The sequence below is a fragment of the Nomascus leucogenys genome, chromosome 2, assembly GCF_006542625.1.
Source record: "Nomascus leucogenys isolate Asia chromosome 2, Asia_NLE_v1, whole genome shotgun sequence".
In the NCBI taxonomy this organism is placed as follows: domain Eukaryota; kingdom Metazoa; phylum Chordata; class Mammalia; order Primates; family Hylobatidae; genus Nomascus; species Nomascus leucogenys.
Genome location: NC_044382.1, coordinates 148,181,822 through 148,197,896, shown reverse-complemented (window position 1 = coordinate 148,197,896; position 16,075 = coordinate 148,181,822). Strand labels below are relative to the sequence as shown.

Here is a 16,075-nt window from a genome sequence, read left to right as displayed (position 1 = left end):
AGGCACATGCCTTAGATCAGGTAAACTTGAGTTCTGGGAGTTGGTGCCCAAGCATCATTATTTTTTAAAAGCCCCAAGGTGATTCTGACACACAGTGACGGTTGACATCCACCAGATTCAAGAAGCTGTCCCAAGGTGGAGACCTTCTCTGTATGCATGCAGCCCCACTACAGGGCTGAGAAGCCTCACCTTTGTGTCTTACCAAAGGAACTGTCTCTGGGTCGTGTCTATTTAAAAATTCCATCTCTGCTGCTTCAGTGGTTGGCTGAAGTCTATCTGTCAAAACAATGAACTGCTTGTAGTCTTGGGTGTTCTTGTGTTACCTGCAGTTCCAGACCTTTTGTTCCAAGACTCTCTTGTTTATGGCAAAGTCAATCTCCTGATAAAACCCCAGGGCTGTTTCCTCTCTTTCATTCTTTGGGGAACAGAATGTTTGCAGTCTCTTTTGTGAACTTTCTTTCCAAAATGCTCACAGCATCTTCTGACACCATGTACTCACAGCAGGAGATACATTCAGACCTGGCCTATTCTTCAAGATGCAGTTAAATCTCCATTCCCTTTATTATTATGGGGCACCCATCATGTGACTTGCTTTGTACCTGGCACTTGGGGAAACCATGATCCACATGAATGACATGACCCCTCATCTAAGACAAAATGTCTCAACCTCAGAGCTATTGACATTTGAGGTCAGGTAATTTTTTTGTGGTAGGGGCTGTCCTTTGCATTATAGAATGTTCAGTGGCATCCTGGCTTCAACACTCAATACCTGTAGCACGTTCTCACTCCCCCTTACCCTATAGGTTTTGACAACCAAAAATATCTCCAGAATTGCCAAATATTCCCCTAGTTAGCCAAATTGCTCCCAGTAAAGAACAACTGCTTGAGAGGGAAGAGTATATTAACTAAATAGTCACAGAGAATGCTGATAAAGAATATGAAAGGGGCATAAACAGGAGAGATGTAATTGAACAGAGACATATAAGCTCAACATGGAACTACCTGTTCCAGCCTAGAAAGTAGCCAGGATTATTTTTGTCATAATGCGTTCTCTGATTACTTTCTTGTCCTTTGTCTTCTTTGATTTCCTACAGCAGAATTCACTGTTTGTGTACTATGCAGCCAGGCACAACACTAAGCATTTGGCGTGCTCATTTCATTTTAGTCTCATAACTATTCTACTGACTACAAGCAGTTCATTGTCACGTCTTATACAACTACCCTATAACCAACACTGGCACCACAAACAGTAGAAGATTTCCTACATAAGTAAGTTGCCTTTCTAACCAATAGCATGGCAGATTAGTCTTGCAAACTAGAACAAAAGCTGAGACATCTATAGTGTCCAATTTTTCTTTATCTCTTAAGCAACAGCCTCCTAGTTCATCAGTTATCACAATCCTTTTTGTACTATTAATGTCTCTTTTTCAAGTCCTTCCTTCTGGATCTCCAAATCACTCCCCAAATTTCTCTCTTCCACCAAATTTTTTCTTTTGATATTCGTGTTCCCTGGAACTAATTCCCCATCTTCTCCTTCCCTTTTCCACCAAAATTCTCAAATTTTCAGAGTTGCTCACAGACATCATCTCCTTGCTGCCTTTGCACTGGGACTCCTTCCTGTACCCTTTCCTGAAAGAATTCTTTCTAATCGGTATCCCCAAGGCAGTGAATGCACAGCTGTCAGCTCATCTCTTTCACTCTCTCCTCCACATTTGATGTTGTTTGTAACTATTTTCCTTGGAACGCTACACCACCCAGGTCTCTGTTCCCCCGCCTATCCAATAGGTATGAGTGAACCCCACCACCCAGTGCCCTGTCCTAATGGCTGTCTACACTCTTCTCTCAAATATCTTTTTAGGTTTCAGAGCTTCATTTGTCCTACCTATGTGGAAGATTAACCTAATTTTATCTTCCATCTTGGGCTGTTTCTTGGATTTTAGCCTCATTTCTCCAATTTAATTTGGACACCACCACCTGAATATAACCTTGGCATGTCAAATTCAACATGTCTCAAACAAAAGATAATATATTTTTCACAAAGTCAGCTCCTTTTCCTCAGTCTCGCAAGACCTACAGTTTCTCTTCATTGTTAAAATCACCCTCAGACCCTCAGAATCATTCTCTATGTTCCTTTGTCTATGCATTCATTCCTTGAGCCTGTTGTAGGCACCATGTTTTTCACTGGGGCCATAGTGCCTCCCTGCATGGAGCTCATGGTCCATCTGGAAATCCAGGCAGTCAAAAGAGGAATCAGAAAGGGCATTGATGAAAGCCGTGATAGGGAGAGTCCAATGTGCATTGGGTCTCTCCTTTTCTTCTCTGCCTAGGTTCAATGAGACAGCAAGTCCTGTAGGGCTTCCTTCATAAAGTCCCTCCAGTTGGCTGCTTGCTCTTCCAACTCATGGCCTCTACCCCAGTCTCCTACGTGCTCTTGGCTCTTCTCACTTCTGCCCACTTCTCTGAACTCTCACACATTATACTGTCCTGCAATATCCTGGTTTCTTGCCTACCTGCTCCTCTATACTACAAGTTGATTCAATGTCATGAACGCATGCTATTTGCCAATGTATTCCCAGTACCAGGCACAGAGGCGCTCAATAAGTGTTGGCTAAATAATGAATGATTGGATTCTAATCCCCTTTCCACACTACTAATCAGTTCTTTTTTAAAACCCTCCTATGCCATTGTCTTCTTCTCTAGCTCTTTCCTAAACTTCATACTTTAACATCATACCAGGTAGGTTCTGAAGTAGTAATCTAGAGGTAGCCAGGTAACAACCCCCGGGCATGACTGGAAATATTTGGAAAGCAGTGACAAGTTTCATGACCACAGGGCACTTATGATTGCTCACTGGAGAAGGGCCACCCCTGCTAACGGGGGGAGATCAGGAAGTTCCTGGCTGTTCAGTCTTTAATGTTCTCTGGTGCTATGGGGTAAGGAGTTCTCTTTCTTAAGGAATGAAAGTCAGCTTTGCCATAAGATTCTGTGTCTGAATGTGGAAGGTGCTTGGGCCAGCCGAGCAGGTATGAAAAAGATGGCAGCCAATGCCCCTTTCCCTCAAGGGGAGCACACTTGCCATCTACCTGTCTGCACTGCTTATATTATCTCCTTGAGCTAAAAGACCTGCATTTGAATTCCAGCACTGCCAATTACTTAGTTGTCACTTGACCTTAGTTATGTAAACTCTTGAAAACCCCAATTTCTTCATCGTTGAGTGGGGTTAATAATAAGAACCATTTCATCAATATCTGGACCATGATCACTCTAAAATATGGGTATTGAGTATATTGTGTACGTTTGCTCCTCTTGTGTACATTTAAAGCTTTTCATAATTTTTTTTTCCATCTCAGCTCACTGCAACATCTGACTCCCAGCTTCAAGCGATCCTCCTGCCTCAGCCTCCCGAGTAGCTGGGATTACAGGTGCCCACCACCATGCCCGGCTAATTTTTGTATTTTTGGTAGACATGGGGTTTCACCATGTTGCTGAGGCTAGTGTTGAACTCCCAGGCTCAAGTGATCTCCCTGCCTCACCCTCCCGAAGTGCTGGGATTACAGGTATGAGCCACCGTACCTGGCCCATAATATTTTTTAAAATTATCTTATAAGGTGTTTGTGAGAATTAAATGAAATTAGGCATGGAAAGTGCTCCTTACAGTGTCTGACACATAGGAAGCCTCTGATACAAGGTGGCTCTCAAGAGTACAGTCACACCACGATCCTGGCCATGAGGGTTTTGAGGCACGGAGATCATCTTATCCACTCGTTGGTTTGTTGCATTATGTCTTCCTCCACTAGAATTAAGCTTCGTGAGGGCAGGGCCTTATTCTGTTTTTGCTCCACACAGTATCTCCCGTGTGCATAGCAGGCAATTGGTACTGAAAACATGAGCCGTGAAAACAACCAGCTTCGGCCCCAGCCACAGCTCACATCAATCACACACCCTGCTCCTAGTCAGCACCCTTCTCTCCCCACCTAACAGCTAATGCCCTGTCTCATAGAGAGATGGGGACTCAGGAGGAAACGCAACAGGTGAACAGTTTGCCTAGAGCAAAGGTCTTCACAATCCAGCACCTCCCAAAGACTCTGTAACAGAAGAACCAAAAAGACAGCTCAGAGTAAATTATCAGGACTGAGAAGAATCAGGAGAGAAAACTCAAGAGGCTAGAGTGGTCCCAGCAGAAGCTCTCAATGAGGTCAGAGCTTGAAAGGGCATGAACCAAAGGTAGACAGCACAGAGCCAAGGGTCTCGACACTGGAGAAGCATCTGTCAGCGAAAACCTGGATTAAGCTGAGACCTGCAAAGCAAGTCTGCTACAAAAAGAGGGCTTGCTAGCCAAGAAACAGTCAGAATGCAAAAGAACAAAGGAGCAGGGCACCATTGTATGAGGTTGATGAGGCACATTAATGAATGGCCCAGAGGCAGAACTCTCATCGCCTATATTCCTTTCGTCTCCTTTGCCAAGGGGATTACTGAACTGGAAAAATAGGAAATAAGTAAAAATCATTATATTTTATAAAGCACCTACTATGTATCAGGCAGCAATATATATTCACAATCTTGCTTAATACTTAGAAGAGATATCAATCATGATTCCACTTTATATGTGAGAAAAATTAACCTCAGAGAGGTGAAGCAGCTTGCTCATGAGTGCAGAGCTAGTGAGTAGTCTAATATCTTCATTTAGATGCTGTATATCTTAAGAGGGAAGCTTAGGATGGATGGGGGGCTCACTGGGTGTAAACAGCCCAATGCTGACCCCGTTTAAGTTCACAGTCAAACCTCCCTGGACCATTTTCATACCAGCTGCAGTTTAGACACAGCATCTGCTGTTCAGAGAGCTGGTTTTCTTTTCTTTTTTCTCCTTTTTTTTTTTTTTTTTTTTTGACAGAGTTTCACTCTGTCACCCAAGCTGGAGTGCAGTGGTGTGATCTCGGCTCACTGCAACCTCTGCCTCTCATGTTCAGGCGATTTTCCTGCCTCAGCCTCCTGAGTAGAATAGCTGGGTTTACACGTGCACACCACCACACCCTGCTAATTTTTGTATTTTTAGTAGAGATTGGGTTTCGCCCTGTTGGCCAGGCTTGTCTTGAACTCCTGACCTCAGGTGATCTGCCCACTTTGGCCTCCCAAAGTGCTGAGATTACAAGCGTGAGCCTCCAAGCCCAGCCGGAAGACTTGGTTTTCTGAACCTAGTGTGACAGGGGAACACTTCTTCCCCGCTTCCTATGCTGTCTGCAATGTGGAGGGATATCTTTCAGTGTGACGTTCCTGGCCCCTCTGGCTCCTCTACCCTCCTCCCCCCAGGGAGGTAGAGCAAGGTATCTGATTGGTGAGTTTGGCAGAAAGAATTGGACATGAACATTTTGCCTGGTGCAAAGGTCTTTTCTCTCTCTAGCAGGAGAACCAAATGACAACTCGGAGGAAATGACCAGGACTGAGAAGGAGAGGAGAAAATCCAAGAGGCCAGATCCTCACATGGACCCTGTCGTCTCTTCCTTCCAACCTCCCAGCCTATAAACACCTGTGCTAAGCCCAGCTGCCCCGTCCAGGCCCCATCTGTGGGTGAGGCCTGAGACTTTTCGACCTTGCTGTGGCTGAGCGCCGTTATTACTACATGCCTAAGACCTGTGCTCCAATGCATCTATCAGGAATAAATCTGATGTCTTAAGCCCCCTGTCTTGTTTCTCCAATGGTTCAGAATTCGGGGGAAATTCTGTTTAGGGACTTACCCCACCAAACAAAGCAACAGCCTCTGGTGAAGAACCCTGCATTTGTTCTGATTTAATTTCACCTCATTTAGTTCCAGTTGGGTTTGCATCGCTCATACCAAGATGGTATGTGATATTAACTCTGAGTCAACAGATCAGAGGAATGTCAAGAAAGAAACTGGAAATGGTTCAGAGGAGGCTAAATAGAATGATGAACATTCTGGAAACTAGGCCATGGGAGGAATGGTAAAAGGAATGAGAAGATTTAGTTCAAAGAAGATTTGACTCTGATATGATGCAGTCCACATGTTTCAAGGGCAATCATGCAAAATAATACTTTAATTAGATTATCTGACTTCCAAGAACAGAGTTAACTTCAAGGGAAGAATATTTTGCTAATTATAAAGAAGATATTTACAAGTATTAGCATTGTATAAAAATGAAAAAACTTCCACCAATAGGAGGTCAACTCCCTATAACTGGGATTATTCAAAACCCCAAAGGATGAAATGGGATTATCCTGAAAAGGGTGTTCCAGTGTTGGGAAATGGTTGGGTCTGAAATAAAGTTTATCTATATGATTTTTATAAACCCTAAAGTGGCTGAACTAGCTGTTCTTGGCTCCTCACCCCTTTCCCCTCAATATCACAAGTGACCTAAAACAAGGAGGGCAGGCCAGGGGAGACCCCTTGCATGTGGCCAGATCCTGCCTGGGGAGCCCGAGTCCCCACACTGCACTTGCTAATGGGAGGGAACATGGAAGGCTCAGAGATCTATATGCTCCACTAGGGAAAAGCTTGGCCCAAGAGGAACTTCTTTCTCCCCTCATCCTTCCTTGAAGGAGTCTGTGATAGCCTGAGTAAGAAGACGGAGGCCCTGATAGCATAGCAACCCACAGAAATGGACTCAAGAGACGCAACTGCATAAGCAAGAGAAAAGCTTCTTCTCTGCCTGCTCGTCTCTGCAGGAACCAGAGCAGAAGTTGAAAGCTAACATTTGGGCACAAGAATGTGTTCTGTTTGATCTATGGGATTGTTTAAAATATAAGAAAGAGACCAGACGCAGTGGATTACACCTGTAATCCCAGCACTTTGGGAGGCCGAGGCAGGTGGATTAGCTGAGGTCAGGAGTTCGAGACCAGCCTGACCAACATGGTGAAAGCCCGTCTCCACTAAAAACACAAAATTAGCCGGGCATGGTGGTGGGCGCCTATAAACCCAGCTACTTGGGCGGCTGAGGCAGGAGAATTGCTTGAACCCGGGAGGAGGTGGTTGCAGTGAGCCGAGATCGTGCCATTGCGCTCCAGCCTGGGTAACAAGACCAAAACTCCTTCTCAAAAAATAATAAATAAATAAAATAAAATATAAGGAAGAAATCGTTGCCAACTTGTTTTAAATGGGAGATTTCACAGACAAAGATCCACAATTTTCTATTTCCCCTTAAATACCACAAAAATGGCAAAGTGGCAATAATTGACTGGAAGTAGGAAGCAGCTGCCTTCTCTAGTCAGGGGGTATGTGCTCCAGTTTGTATGGAACTTACCACCCTCCACCAAGTTCTAGACACTAAGGCCAAGTGCAATAGTTCCGGCTCACGCCTGTCATCCCAGCACTTTGAGAGGCTGGGCGTAGTGGCTCACGCCTGTCATCCCAGTACTTTGGGAGGCCGAGGTGGGAAGATCACTTGAGGTCAGGGGTTCACCTGGTCAACATGGTGAAACCCCATCTCTACTAAAAAATACAAAAATTAGCTAGGCATGGTGGCTGGCCCCTGTAATCCCAGCCACTTGGGAGGCTGAGGCAAGGAGAATTGCTTGAACCTGGAAGGCAGAGATTGCAGTGAACCGAGATCGCACCACTGCATTCCAGCCTGGGCGACAGAACGAGACTCTGTGCAAAAATAAAATAAAAAGAAAAGAAAAGAAAGGGGAAAGGATCAGGAGAGGAGATGATAAATTTGTTTTAAAACATGCCAAGTTTAAAGTTTCAGGCTAAAATTCTGGAAATATGAGTCAGGAGCTCATAAGTATGTCAGGTATACAAAACCACGGTTTGCCAATCCTCTCACAGAGGAGATAATTGATACCATAGGAGCAGGTATGACTTTGCTACTGGGTAGGGAATGCAACCAAATAAGAAGGTGGAGTAAAGACAGAGTCAGAGATTACCTTGGAGGAAGGGTAGGAAGAAGAACCCAGAAGAGTCAAAGGACAAAGAAATGGGGGAGAAGCATGGAAATGCAGTTCCTGCAAGGCTAACGAGGCCATGAAAAGAAGGAAAATATGGTCAGCAGTGCTGGAGCAGAAGTCAAGCTTTGGTGATTAGAAGGACACCAGTGACCCTTAGAGAGCAGTTTCAGCCGCCTGGTGGAAGCCAGTCGATGTTCTGTTTGTGCCACATCCTGGGTAAGCAGGAGCACGCTTAGAACCAAGTCAGCACAAAGCCTTCTCCAGGGCAAGCTAACAATTAAGTCACTACAGAACAATGGAGATTCCAAAAGCTCAGCCATGTCACTCTGCCCTTTTTATGCAAATGACCCCAGCAAAAAGAACAGCAAAGGTAAGTATCTAAGTGAGTGGGCAGATTGGGACACTCCTATTGTGTCCAAGTAACGACCATGAAAAGGAGAGGACGTTTCACCCACATGGTTGGTTCACTCACTGCGCATTCGCTCATTAACATTGTGTTAGGCCTAAGGTGCTCAGAGACTGAGAAGAGGCACATGGTCATAAAAAGAGACCTGGTTCCTGCCTTCAAGCAGCTTGCAGTATAGTTGGGATGGATTTCCATGCCGTCAGAATACTCCCCAAACAAAACACTCCATCTATAATGCCTGATACAATCATTGTTCAAACTTTCACAAAATTACCTGGGTTAATGATACCTTTTTTTAATGCTTCCCTGTAGTAGATAAAGGTAAAACTTAAACCGCATGATAAGTGGTGACATTTGTTCACGTAAAAAGCATCTGGTAGACTGGATTATAGACTCACTAACGGCCATCCTTTCAACATCCACCATCACTTTGTTGCTCATGCTTCTCCAGCATCTATCTACAAATCTAACCAAGTTCTATTTCATTATTTCCAACTGCCAGTGACACTTCACTTGAACTACCCCTCACTGCTCTCAGACTCAGTTCTGAAGTCAAGCTTAGCACATGGCATCTCTCAAATCATAACCCTCTGCAAACATCCCTAGCCCTGTCTATGGTACTCTTATTTCATCGTCCCTCATAAGCATCTTCTACACCCAATCAATTGCCAAGCTTTGTATTAAGCAGAGTCATGGGCACATAACAGATGTTCAATATTTACTTGTTGATTGAGTGGACACGTTTTATATCCTGGGTAACCTTTGTGGGCTAATACCAACTATGGATCTAACGCTTCTAATGACAGTGGTTAAGAGGATGGCTTTTGGTGAGAGATGGATCTGATCTGGGTTTAGTCCAATCTCGGCTACTTAGTAGCTCAGTGACTTTGGACACATTTCCTTGTTTACAAATGTAAGTTATTAGGGTTGTGAGAATCAAATATAAAATGCATGTAAAGGTCAGAGCACAGAGATGTTGTTTCTCTTAGTCTCTTAGTCCACTGTCAATGTTTATCCATCTAAATAATCTAACGTGAAATCCAAAGGAGTCAAAACCCCAAGAAGATACCCATGGTATTCAACTTGAGAACCTCAGTTGGACTATTCAACAATTGCAAGGAGGGATCGTTACTCACATGAGACCCTTTCTTGTGAGCATAAAATATTTTCACTGAAAACAGATCTTACTTCTCCTCCTGGATCCATTCTCCAATACATCCAGTTTTGAAAATTTCAACTAAAAATTATCTAATGCAGCAAGCTTTATTGAGTGCTAGCTGTATTCACTGTAGCTACTTAACCAGTTAGGCTGGAATACTTTCCCACTTTCCCCCTAGAAAACTAACTTTAGATTCTGAACAAGGTCCTTCTTTTTTTGTCCATCTTTCCCCAGCCCCACACACAAGACCTGTGTCTGCCTGGGATCCACTTTGGGAATTAACCTGGAGGTTTCTTATGTGTCCCATCACACAGCCACAGTTGGGTGTGGCCATGTCTTCCCTAGTGGTCCATGAAGCCCTGAGGTGTCTGCTCTGTACGCAGTAGATGCTGAATCAGGACTCAATATTTGAGATGGTTGAGAAAGACTGGAGGGGGCAGGATGAAAGGCCAGAGGATAGAAAATTAAAGTTACCTGTGCATCTCCTGCCAAGCTGAGAGGGTAGGCTGAGAAGGACAACGCATAACCTCAGAGGAGGGGGAAGGAACTCCAGTGAATGTGTGTCCAAGATGAAGGAAAAGTAGGAATTTTGATCCCATCACTTGACAGTAATTGCATGGTCTTAAAATTTTCTTCCCCTTTTGCTTCTGGAAAATGCATGGCACATACTGGCCCCTCAATGAATGTTTATTGAGTGAATACATGAATGCTTCTCTCTGTTTATCAACCTTTTCTTTTCCTTCATGTTCTTCCTAACTACTCAAACTTTCCCCTCACCACTCCAATACAGTCATTCTCTCTCTCTCTCTCTCTCTCTCTCTCTCTCTCTCTCTCTCTCTCGTCTGCTAACTCCATCTATAGTAGTATAACATATGTAGGGGTGTGTGTGTGTTCGTGCATGTGTGTGTGTGTGTGTGTGTGTGTGTGTATTTTCCGTTTACAGAGGCAAAAACAGAGTCCCAAAATCCAAAACCAAGCACCAAAGTTTACACAGTTGTCCACAGAGCTAGTAATAAAGATGCAGCAAATAAGATCTGATTCCCCCAGAACCCTCCCACTTTTGTGTGCATCAATCTATGGTGCACTTTGACTCCCAGCAGCCAGCACCTGTGATTCTTTAGCCAAAGGGCCAGAACCCACTTTGCCAGCCAGTGTCCACATGGTGCCAGAAGTGCATGGAGTTAAGTCTCCCCTCTTACCCACAACCAAGGGGGAAGAGGGGTGACTGCCCTTAGCTAATGATGACAGGTGTGAAGGCATAAAAACTACAGCTCTCCAGTCTCCAACTGGCACAGCTCTGATGAGTGATCCACAGTATCCCACGTCCGCCCAGGGTGATCAAACCCAAGTGATCTTCAGAGGATTTCTCAATGTTGCACCTTTACCTGGCTTCTTCCTTTTCCCTGCCCATCTTCTCTGGAAACCCTCCTAATAACTCTTTTGCACAAATCCTCACAGAAAGGTCTGCCTCTGGGGACCTGGCCTAAGGCAAGGTAGATGCAGGATTCAAACCCAGGCCTGTCTGTCTTCAAACTTTTTTCCCCACTATGTTGTGGTTGAGATGTTATTACAATCGTGTTGGTCTGCTCTTTGTTCATTTTACGGTTATACATTTAAAATGCATCATACAACCCTGTCTCCACTAAAAATACAAAAATTAGCCAGGCGTGGTAGCACATGCCTGTAATCCCAGCTACTTGAGAGGCTGAGGCAGGAGAATCACTTGAACCCGGGAGGCGGAAGTTGCAGTGAGCTGAGATCATGCCACTGCACTCCATCCTGGGCAACAGAGTGAGACCCCATCTCAAAAAATAAAATAAAATAAAATGAAACGAAATAAAATAAAATAAAATAATAAAATAAAATGCATCACACATACATTTTAAAAATTGGAATGGCCGCTGTGGCTTTAGGCATCTTGAAGACAAATATATATTCAAACACTCTATGCTTGCTTACTTTATCTTACTATAATTATATTGTCTCTGAGGCAACAGACTTTGAACATCTTAGCAAAATGAAATAAAGGGCTCAAAGGGGAGAAAAAAAGCCTATTTTTTTTTTTACTTGTCTTTGTAATTGCCTCTCGCCTAGGTCCATAATTAAATACAAACTAAAAGGAGCTTTAGCTGTTTTGTGTTCTAAGTATTTTTATTATATGAGTAATGTAATCACACTAGAGAAATTTGAAATCCAGGGGATTTCAAATACTCTAATCCAACCATTAACCAACTATTTCCTTTATAAACTATTTCCTTTCATTTACAAACTATTTCCAGTACACTAATCCAACCATATACAAACTATTTTCTTACAGCTGTTATCACAGCTTTTTGCCCAGCCCAGGGATCTATGCATTTGATGTGGCTGCAGACTTGTTCCACCCCTGGGATTTTCTGTGTGCTTTCCTTTGGCCCAAGCAGTTTTCCACGTAACACAGTTCTTGTGGCTGTCATTTTTAATGGTTGCACATTGTCATACCCAGATGTTATCACCCCTTTGGTGGCTTTTGATATTTAATATTAATCTTATTAAATAATAAGATTGTGTTGAATGTGCCATTTTGGTTTTGCTTCTACTCTTTTTTTTCATATTTCAGATTATGTCTTTAAAATAAATTTCCAAGACTTGAATTATCAGATAAAGGAACGATATATATGGTTTTGATGTACACTGCCACATTTTTCTCTGGTCCTGCCCCACCAAAATGCATACTAATCTATGTTGTCATAAGCCAATGTGGAATAAAGGTTATTCCAAACTCAGCATGGCTTCTTCATTCTTTAAAGAGATCTGGTCTAACAAAATGAATTCATTTTAAATTTCCCAATTTCATACAAAGGTCTTGAAACCTTGTCTAGAATGATATGAGCACATAGCATTCCTCATAAAAATGACAGAGAACTTCAAAATAACAAAGAACGTGAAAGTGACATTTCAGTCATCCTTAAATATATGTAGTGCTCATCTTAATTCTAAGCTTTCTTCATTGCCATAAGCATTTCATGCAGGGATTAGTCCTTGAGCTTGAGCTGCCTAATTGATTCAATCATCCTCACTCAACATTAAACTCGAGGCACCTTTCAGTGGCTGATGTGGGCTCACTGGGTTGGGCGCATATTTTGTGAGCATTAATTAATACCTGCATCTTGAAATGCAGAGGATAAAGAATGTTGACAAAATAAACAACCAAGAAGGGATTCCCATTTTCTGAGCTACCCTGCGGTTTGCCTGAGCTCATCCTAAGGTTTCATAACAGAACAGGACACAAAACAAGAAAACTGAGACTCTCTTACAAATTTCAACAATAAGCCATTTGAGAATTCTAGTAAAAAAGTGGAAAATCCAGCCAGAGTCCCAGATTCATGATTCCAGGTGATATCAGACATTCTTGCATATAAACTCCCATTGACTGAATTTTCTCCCTTTAAACTTTCAAAAATTAATTTAAAGAAGCTTGTTTTCTGTGGCATGTCAAACCCCCAACAAGCACCAATTTGCATTTTGTTTCAAGAAAGCATTTTACTTTAACCCAATAACGAAGTCTGTTTCTCTGTAAATTGTCAAGCCCCAGATTTTCTCCCAACCACATCTGCATCCCATTCTTGCCTTCACCCTGATGATCATGGTCAGAGGGGTGATGATCTCCCACAAATGATTCCACAGCTGATTTTTATTTTTTTTTATTTGGCAGGGCTTTCTGGGTTACGATAACGCTGGATAATCCTAATTACAGCCCTATCCAAGCTTAAACTCCATAACCAAACAAAAATTTTACAACTCAAAGAAATTTAATTTGGCCTCACACTTGCAGTGGGGAAACACACACACACACACACACACACACACACAAGGGAAAAACTGGCAGCTCAGCTAACAGGCAAATGAATGTTGGACACGATGCCAAGTTGGTCCAATTAAGAAACATTAGAGATCTAATGAGGAACAGTTCAGACAGGACACAAGGTTCTTGACAGCAGCCAAGCAAACTGCAAAGTCTCCAGCCCAGGTAAGTGAATCCCTTTAATATTTCAAAACAGCAAGGGAAAAGGAGAACTTGGCTTGAAAGCTTTCTTGCATGCCTAGGGAAGAAGAGTCCAGGTGGAGAAACTGGCTAAACGTTGATCTCAGAACAAAAGTCCATTTAAACCTAAAAAACAATCTATGGGCCATTCCTGGGTACCACAGAACACATGAAATACTGCCACTATTAATGGCAATATTAATATTTATTCCTGGGAAATTAACAAAATCATTGTTAATTAATGGCAATATTAATATTTATTCCTGGGAAATTAACAAAATCATTGTCTGGGTGCACTTCATCCTCTCCTTCCCTCCCACTACCAGCCCCTTCAAATGCACCTCCTGGAAAAAACGGAACCAAAACAATATCATGAAAAATACTTGGGCGAGGGCTTTCATTTACTCCATGCCAAGTATTTTATTTTTAAGCCAGGTTTGACAATGTCCTGCTAAGGCAAAGCAAGTTTCAGATCGTACCCTCAGTGAAAATTGTATCGCCGTCTGCTTACCTGTCACCAGGACTGCCTTCTGATCCACAGGTAAGAACTCTTGGCCAGATAAGTAAGTATACATGAGGAAACACGACAGAGAGAAGAGGATCAAGCCCCAAAAAGGGGACAGGATGAGTAGGCACCCTGCACAGAGGCCTGCCAGGCAGACCATCCAGCTCCACAGCTGCCCCGAGCTCTTCTTGTATTTCCAAAATAGAGTCCCACATAGTACCGTGGGGACAGCCAGGCAGATCCATGCTATGTCCGAGAAGAAAGCGCTCATTCTCAGCGACTCGCTGCACCTTCAAGTGCTCAGGGCCAGTGAGTCTAGTGGGCAAAGGCTGGCTAGAGGCAGCCTGAGTTATGTGAACAGAGTCAAGAAGGGAGGGGAGAAAGCAGCCCCAGCCCCTTTCGACTGAGCATAGATTAAGCATAATCAGATTCCCAGTGGGTAATTTAAACCAGTGTGCACTTCAACATAAATACCAAGGCACTTCCTATTTGACTGCTCTCCCCTCTCCCCGCCCCCTGCATACACAACACATGCACATACTCACCCGCAAACACACACCTTCTATTTTTTTTTTTAATGACAGTCCACCTCTGGAGAGATGACTAATTGGATAATAATTGACAGAATTCGAACTGCACGGAGAATAACAGGAAGATCCTCTAGCTCACAGGAAAATACTGTCTTCTTCAAGAGCCTGCAGTGTGTCTGGGTGCTGAGTCCTTTTTGTGACTTGGGAATGAGTGAGAGCGTGTGTGTGTGTGTGTGTGTGTGTGCGCGCGCGCGTGCATGCATATAGATATAGGCAATGGATGAAGTTTGGAAAATAGATTCTGGAAGGGAAATCACCTCTGATCTGGTCCATAGCTTCAGGACTCCTACAAATCCCAACTGAGGCAGGCTGAAAGGTTGGATGGAGAGGGATATGAAAGAAGAGGAAGATATTCCTTGGCAGAAGAAAGTGCTTTGGTCTTGCCTGAGTGGAAACATGCCAGGGAGAGATAATAATGACAATTAACTAATAGCAGCTAATATCTATTGGTAGTTTTTTTGTGGCAGAGGCTGTGTATAGCTGCTTATTTGTTCATTATCTTTATTGCAAGCCTATTCTATGCCAGGCTCCACTCACTGGGACATCTCTCATCCTCCCTGAACACAATATCCTTATGAAGCTGGTTCTAGTATTATAGTAATTTTACAGGTGAGGAAACCAGGGCACAGAGAGGATAAGAGACTTAGTCAAGATCACGTAGCAGTGGAGTCTTGCAGCCTGATCTCACAGTTTTGCTCCTAAGCATTCTATTCCACTGCCTGCTTTAGGCAAAAAAATTTTAAAAAAATAGTACATTACGTGCTAGATCTTTCCTACTTTCACCCCATTTCAAACTTATAAAACCCTTTGAGGTGGGTGTTATTACTATGGTCAGTTTACAGAGAGAAAAACTGAGGCTAGGAAAAAATAAATCCCTTACTCACAAGTGGCTTAAAAGCCAGCCCTCTGCAGCTACAGCCCCACCTAACAGTGCTGAGCCAGAGAGGGGCCACTGCACCTGGGCTCACGACGTGCCCCATATGGGCCACATGCCTGGCTGGAGGGAGGCGAGGTTCTGATAAAGGCTGGGCTTTGGCATAGCTAGAGAGAAACATTCTATTTGAAGTCAGTTTCCTCATATTCAAATCTAATCTTAGCTCCACCACTTATTAATTATATAGTCTTGGGTGGGTCAATTCACCTCCCTAGATCTTCATCCCTTCAGCTATAAAATAATATCATATCCTGCCTGGAACAGTAGAAGGAACCTCATAAATGCTAGTGATTGATGTTTTTTAAACAGGAGGAGAATTGAGAATAAGAGGAAGTCATGTAAAACAAACTGTCCAATGGAATATAGACTTGTCCCAAAACACGTGCTGGAGTTAAATGAGGGGCAGGTGGAGGAAGGGAGAGGATGCCTTTTGTTGATGATGTTGGGGAGGCAGGGCTCAGGAAGGAAGGGCCCCAGCAGCATATCCCCTGTAAAGGGAGGTGAGGGAGAGCCCACCTGGGCTCAAAGCCAACTCAAGACCCAAGGGAGAAGGGGTGG

The 16,075-nt window shown here is 43.4% G+C and overlaps 1 protein-coding gene across 1 annotated transcript in view; it reads right to left on the bottom strand.

The window, feature by feature from the left end:
* The window catches only part of HSD17B2 (hydroxysteroid 17-beta dehydrogenase 2), a 62,860-nt gene extending 48,426 nt beyond the window's left edge, over positions 1-14,434 (bottom strand). Inside the window, exon 1 of the mRNA XM_003272477.3 lies at positions 14,000-14,434. Within this exon, the coding sequence (XP_003272525.1) occupies positions 14,000-14,264 (265 nt within the window). The 5' untranslated portion in view covers positions 14,265-14,434. The remainder of the gene's footprint in view (positions 1-13,999) is intronic.
* Positions 14,435-16,075: the final 1,641 nt, after the last annotated feature.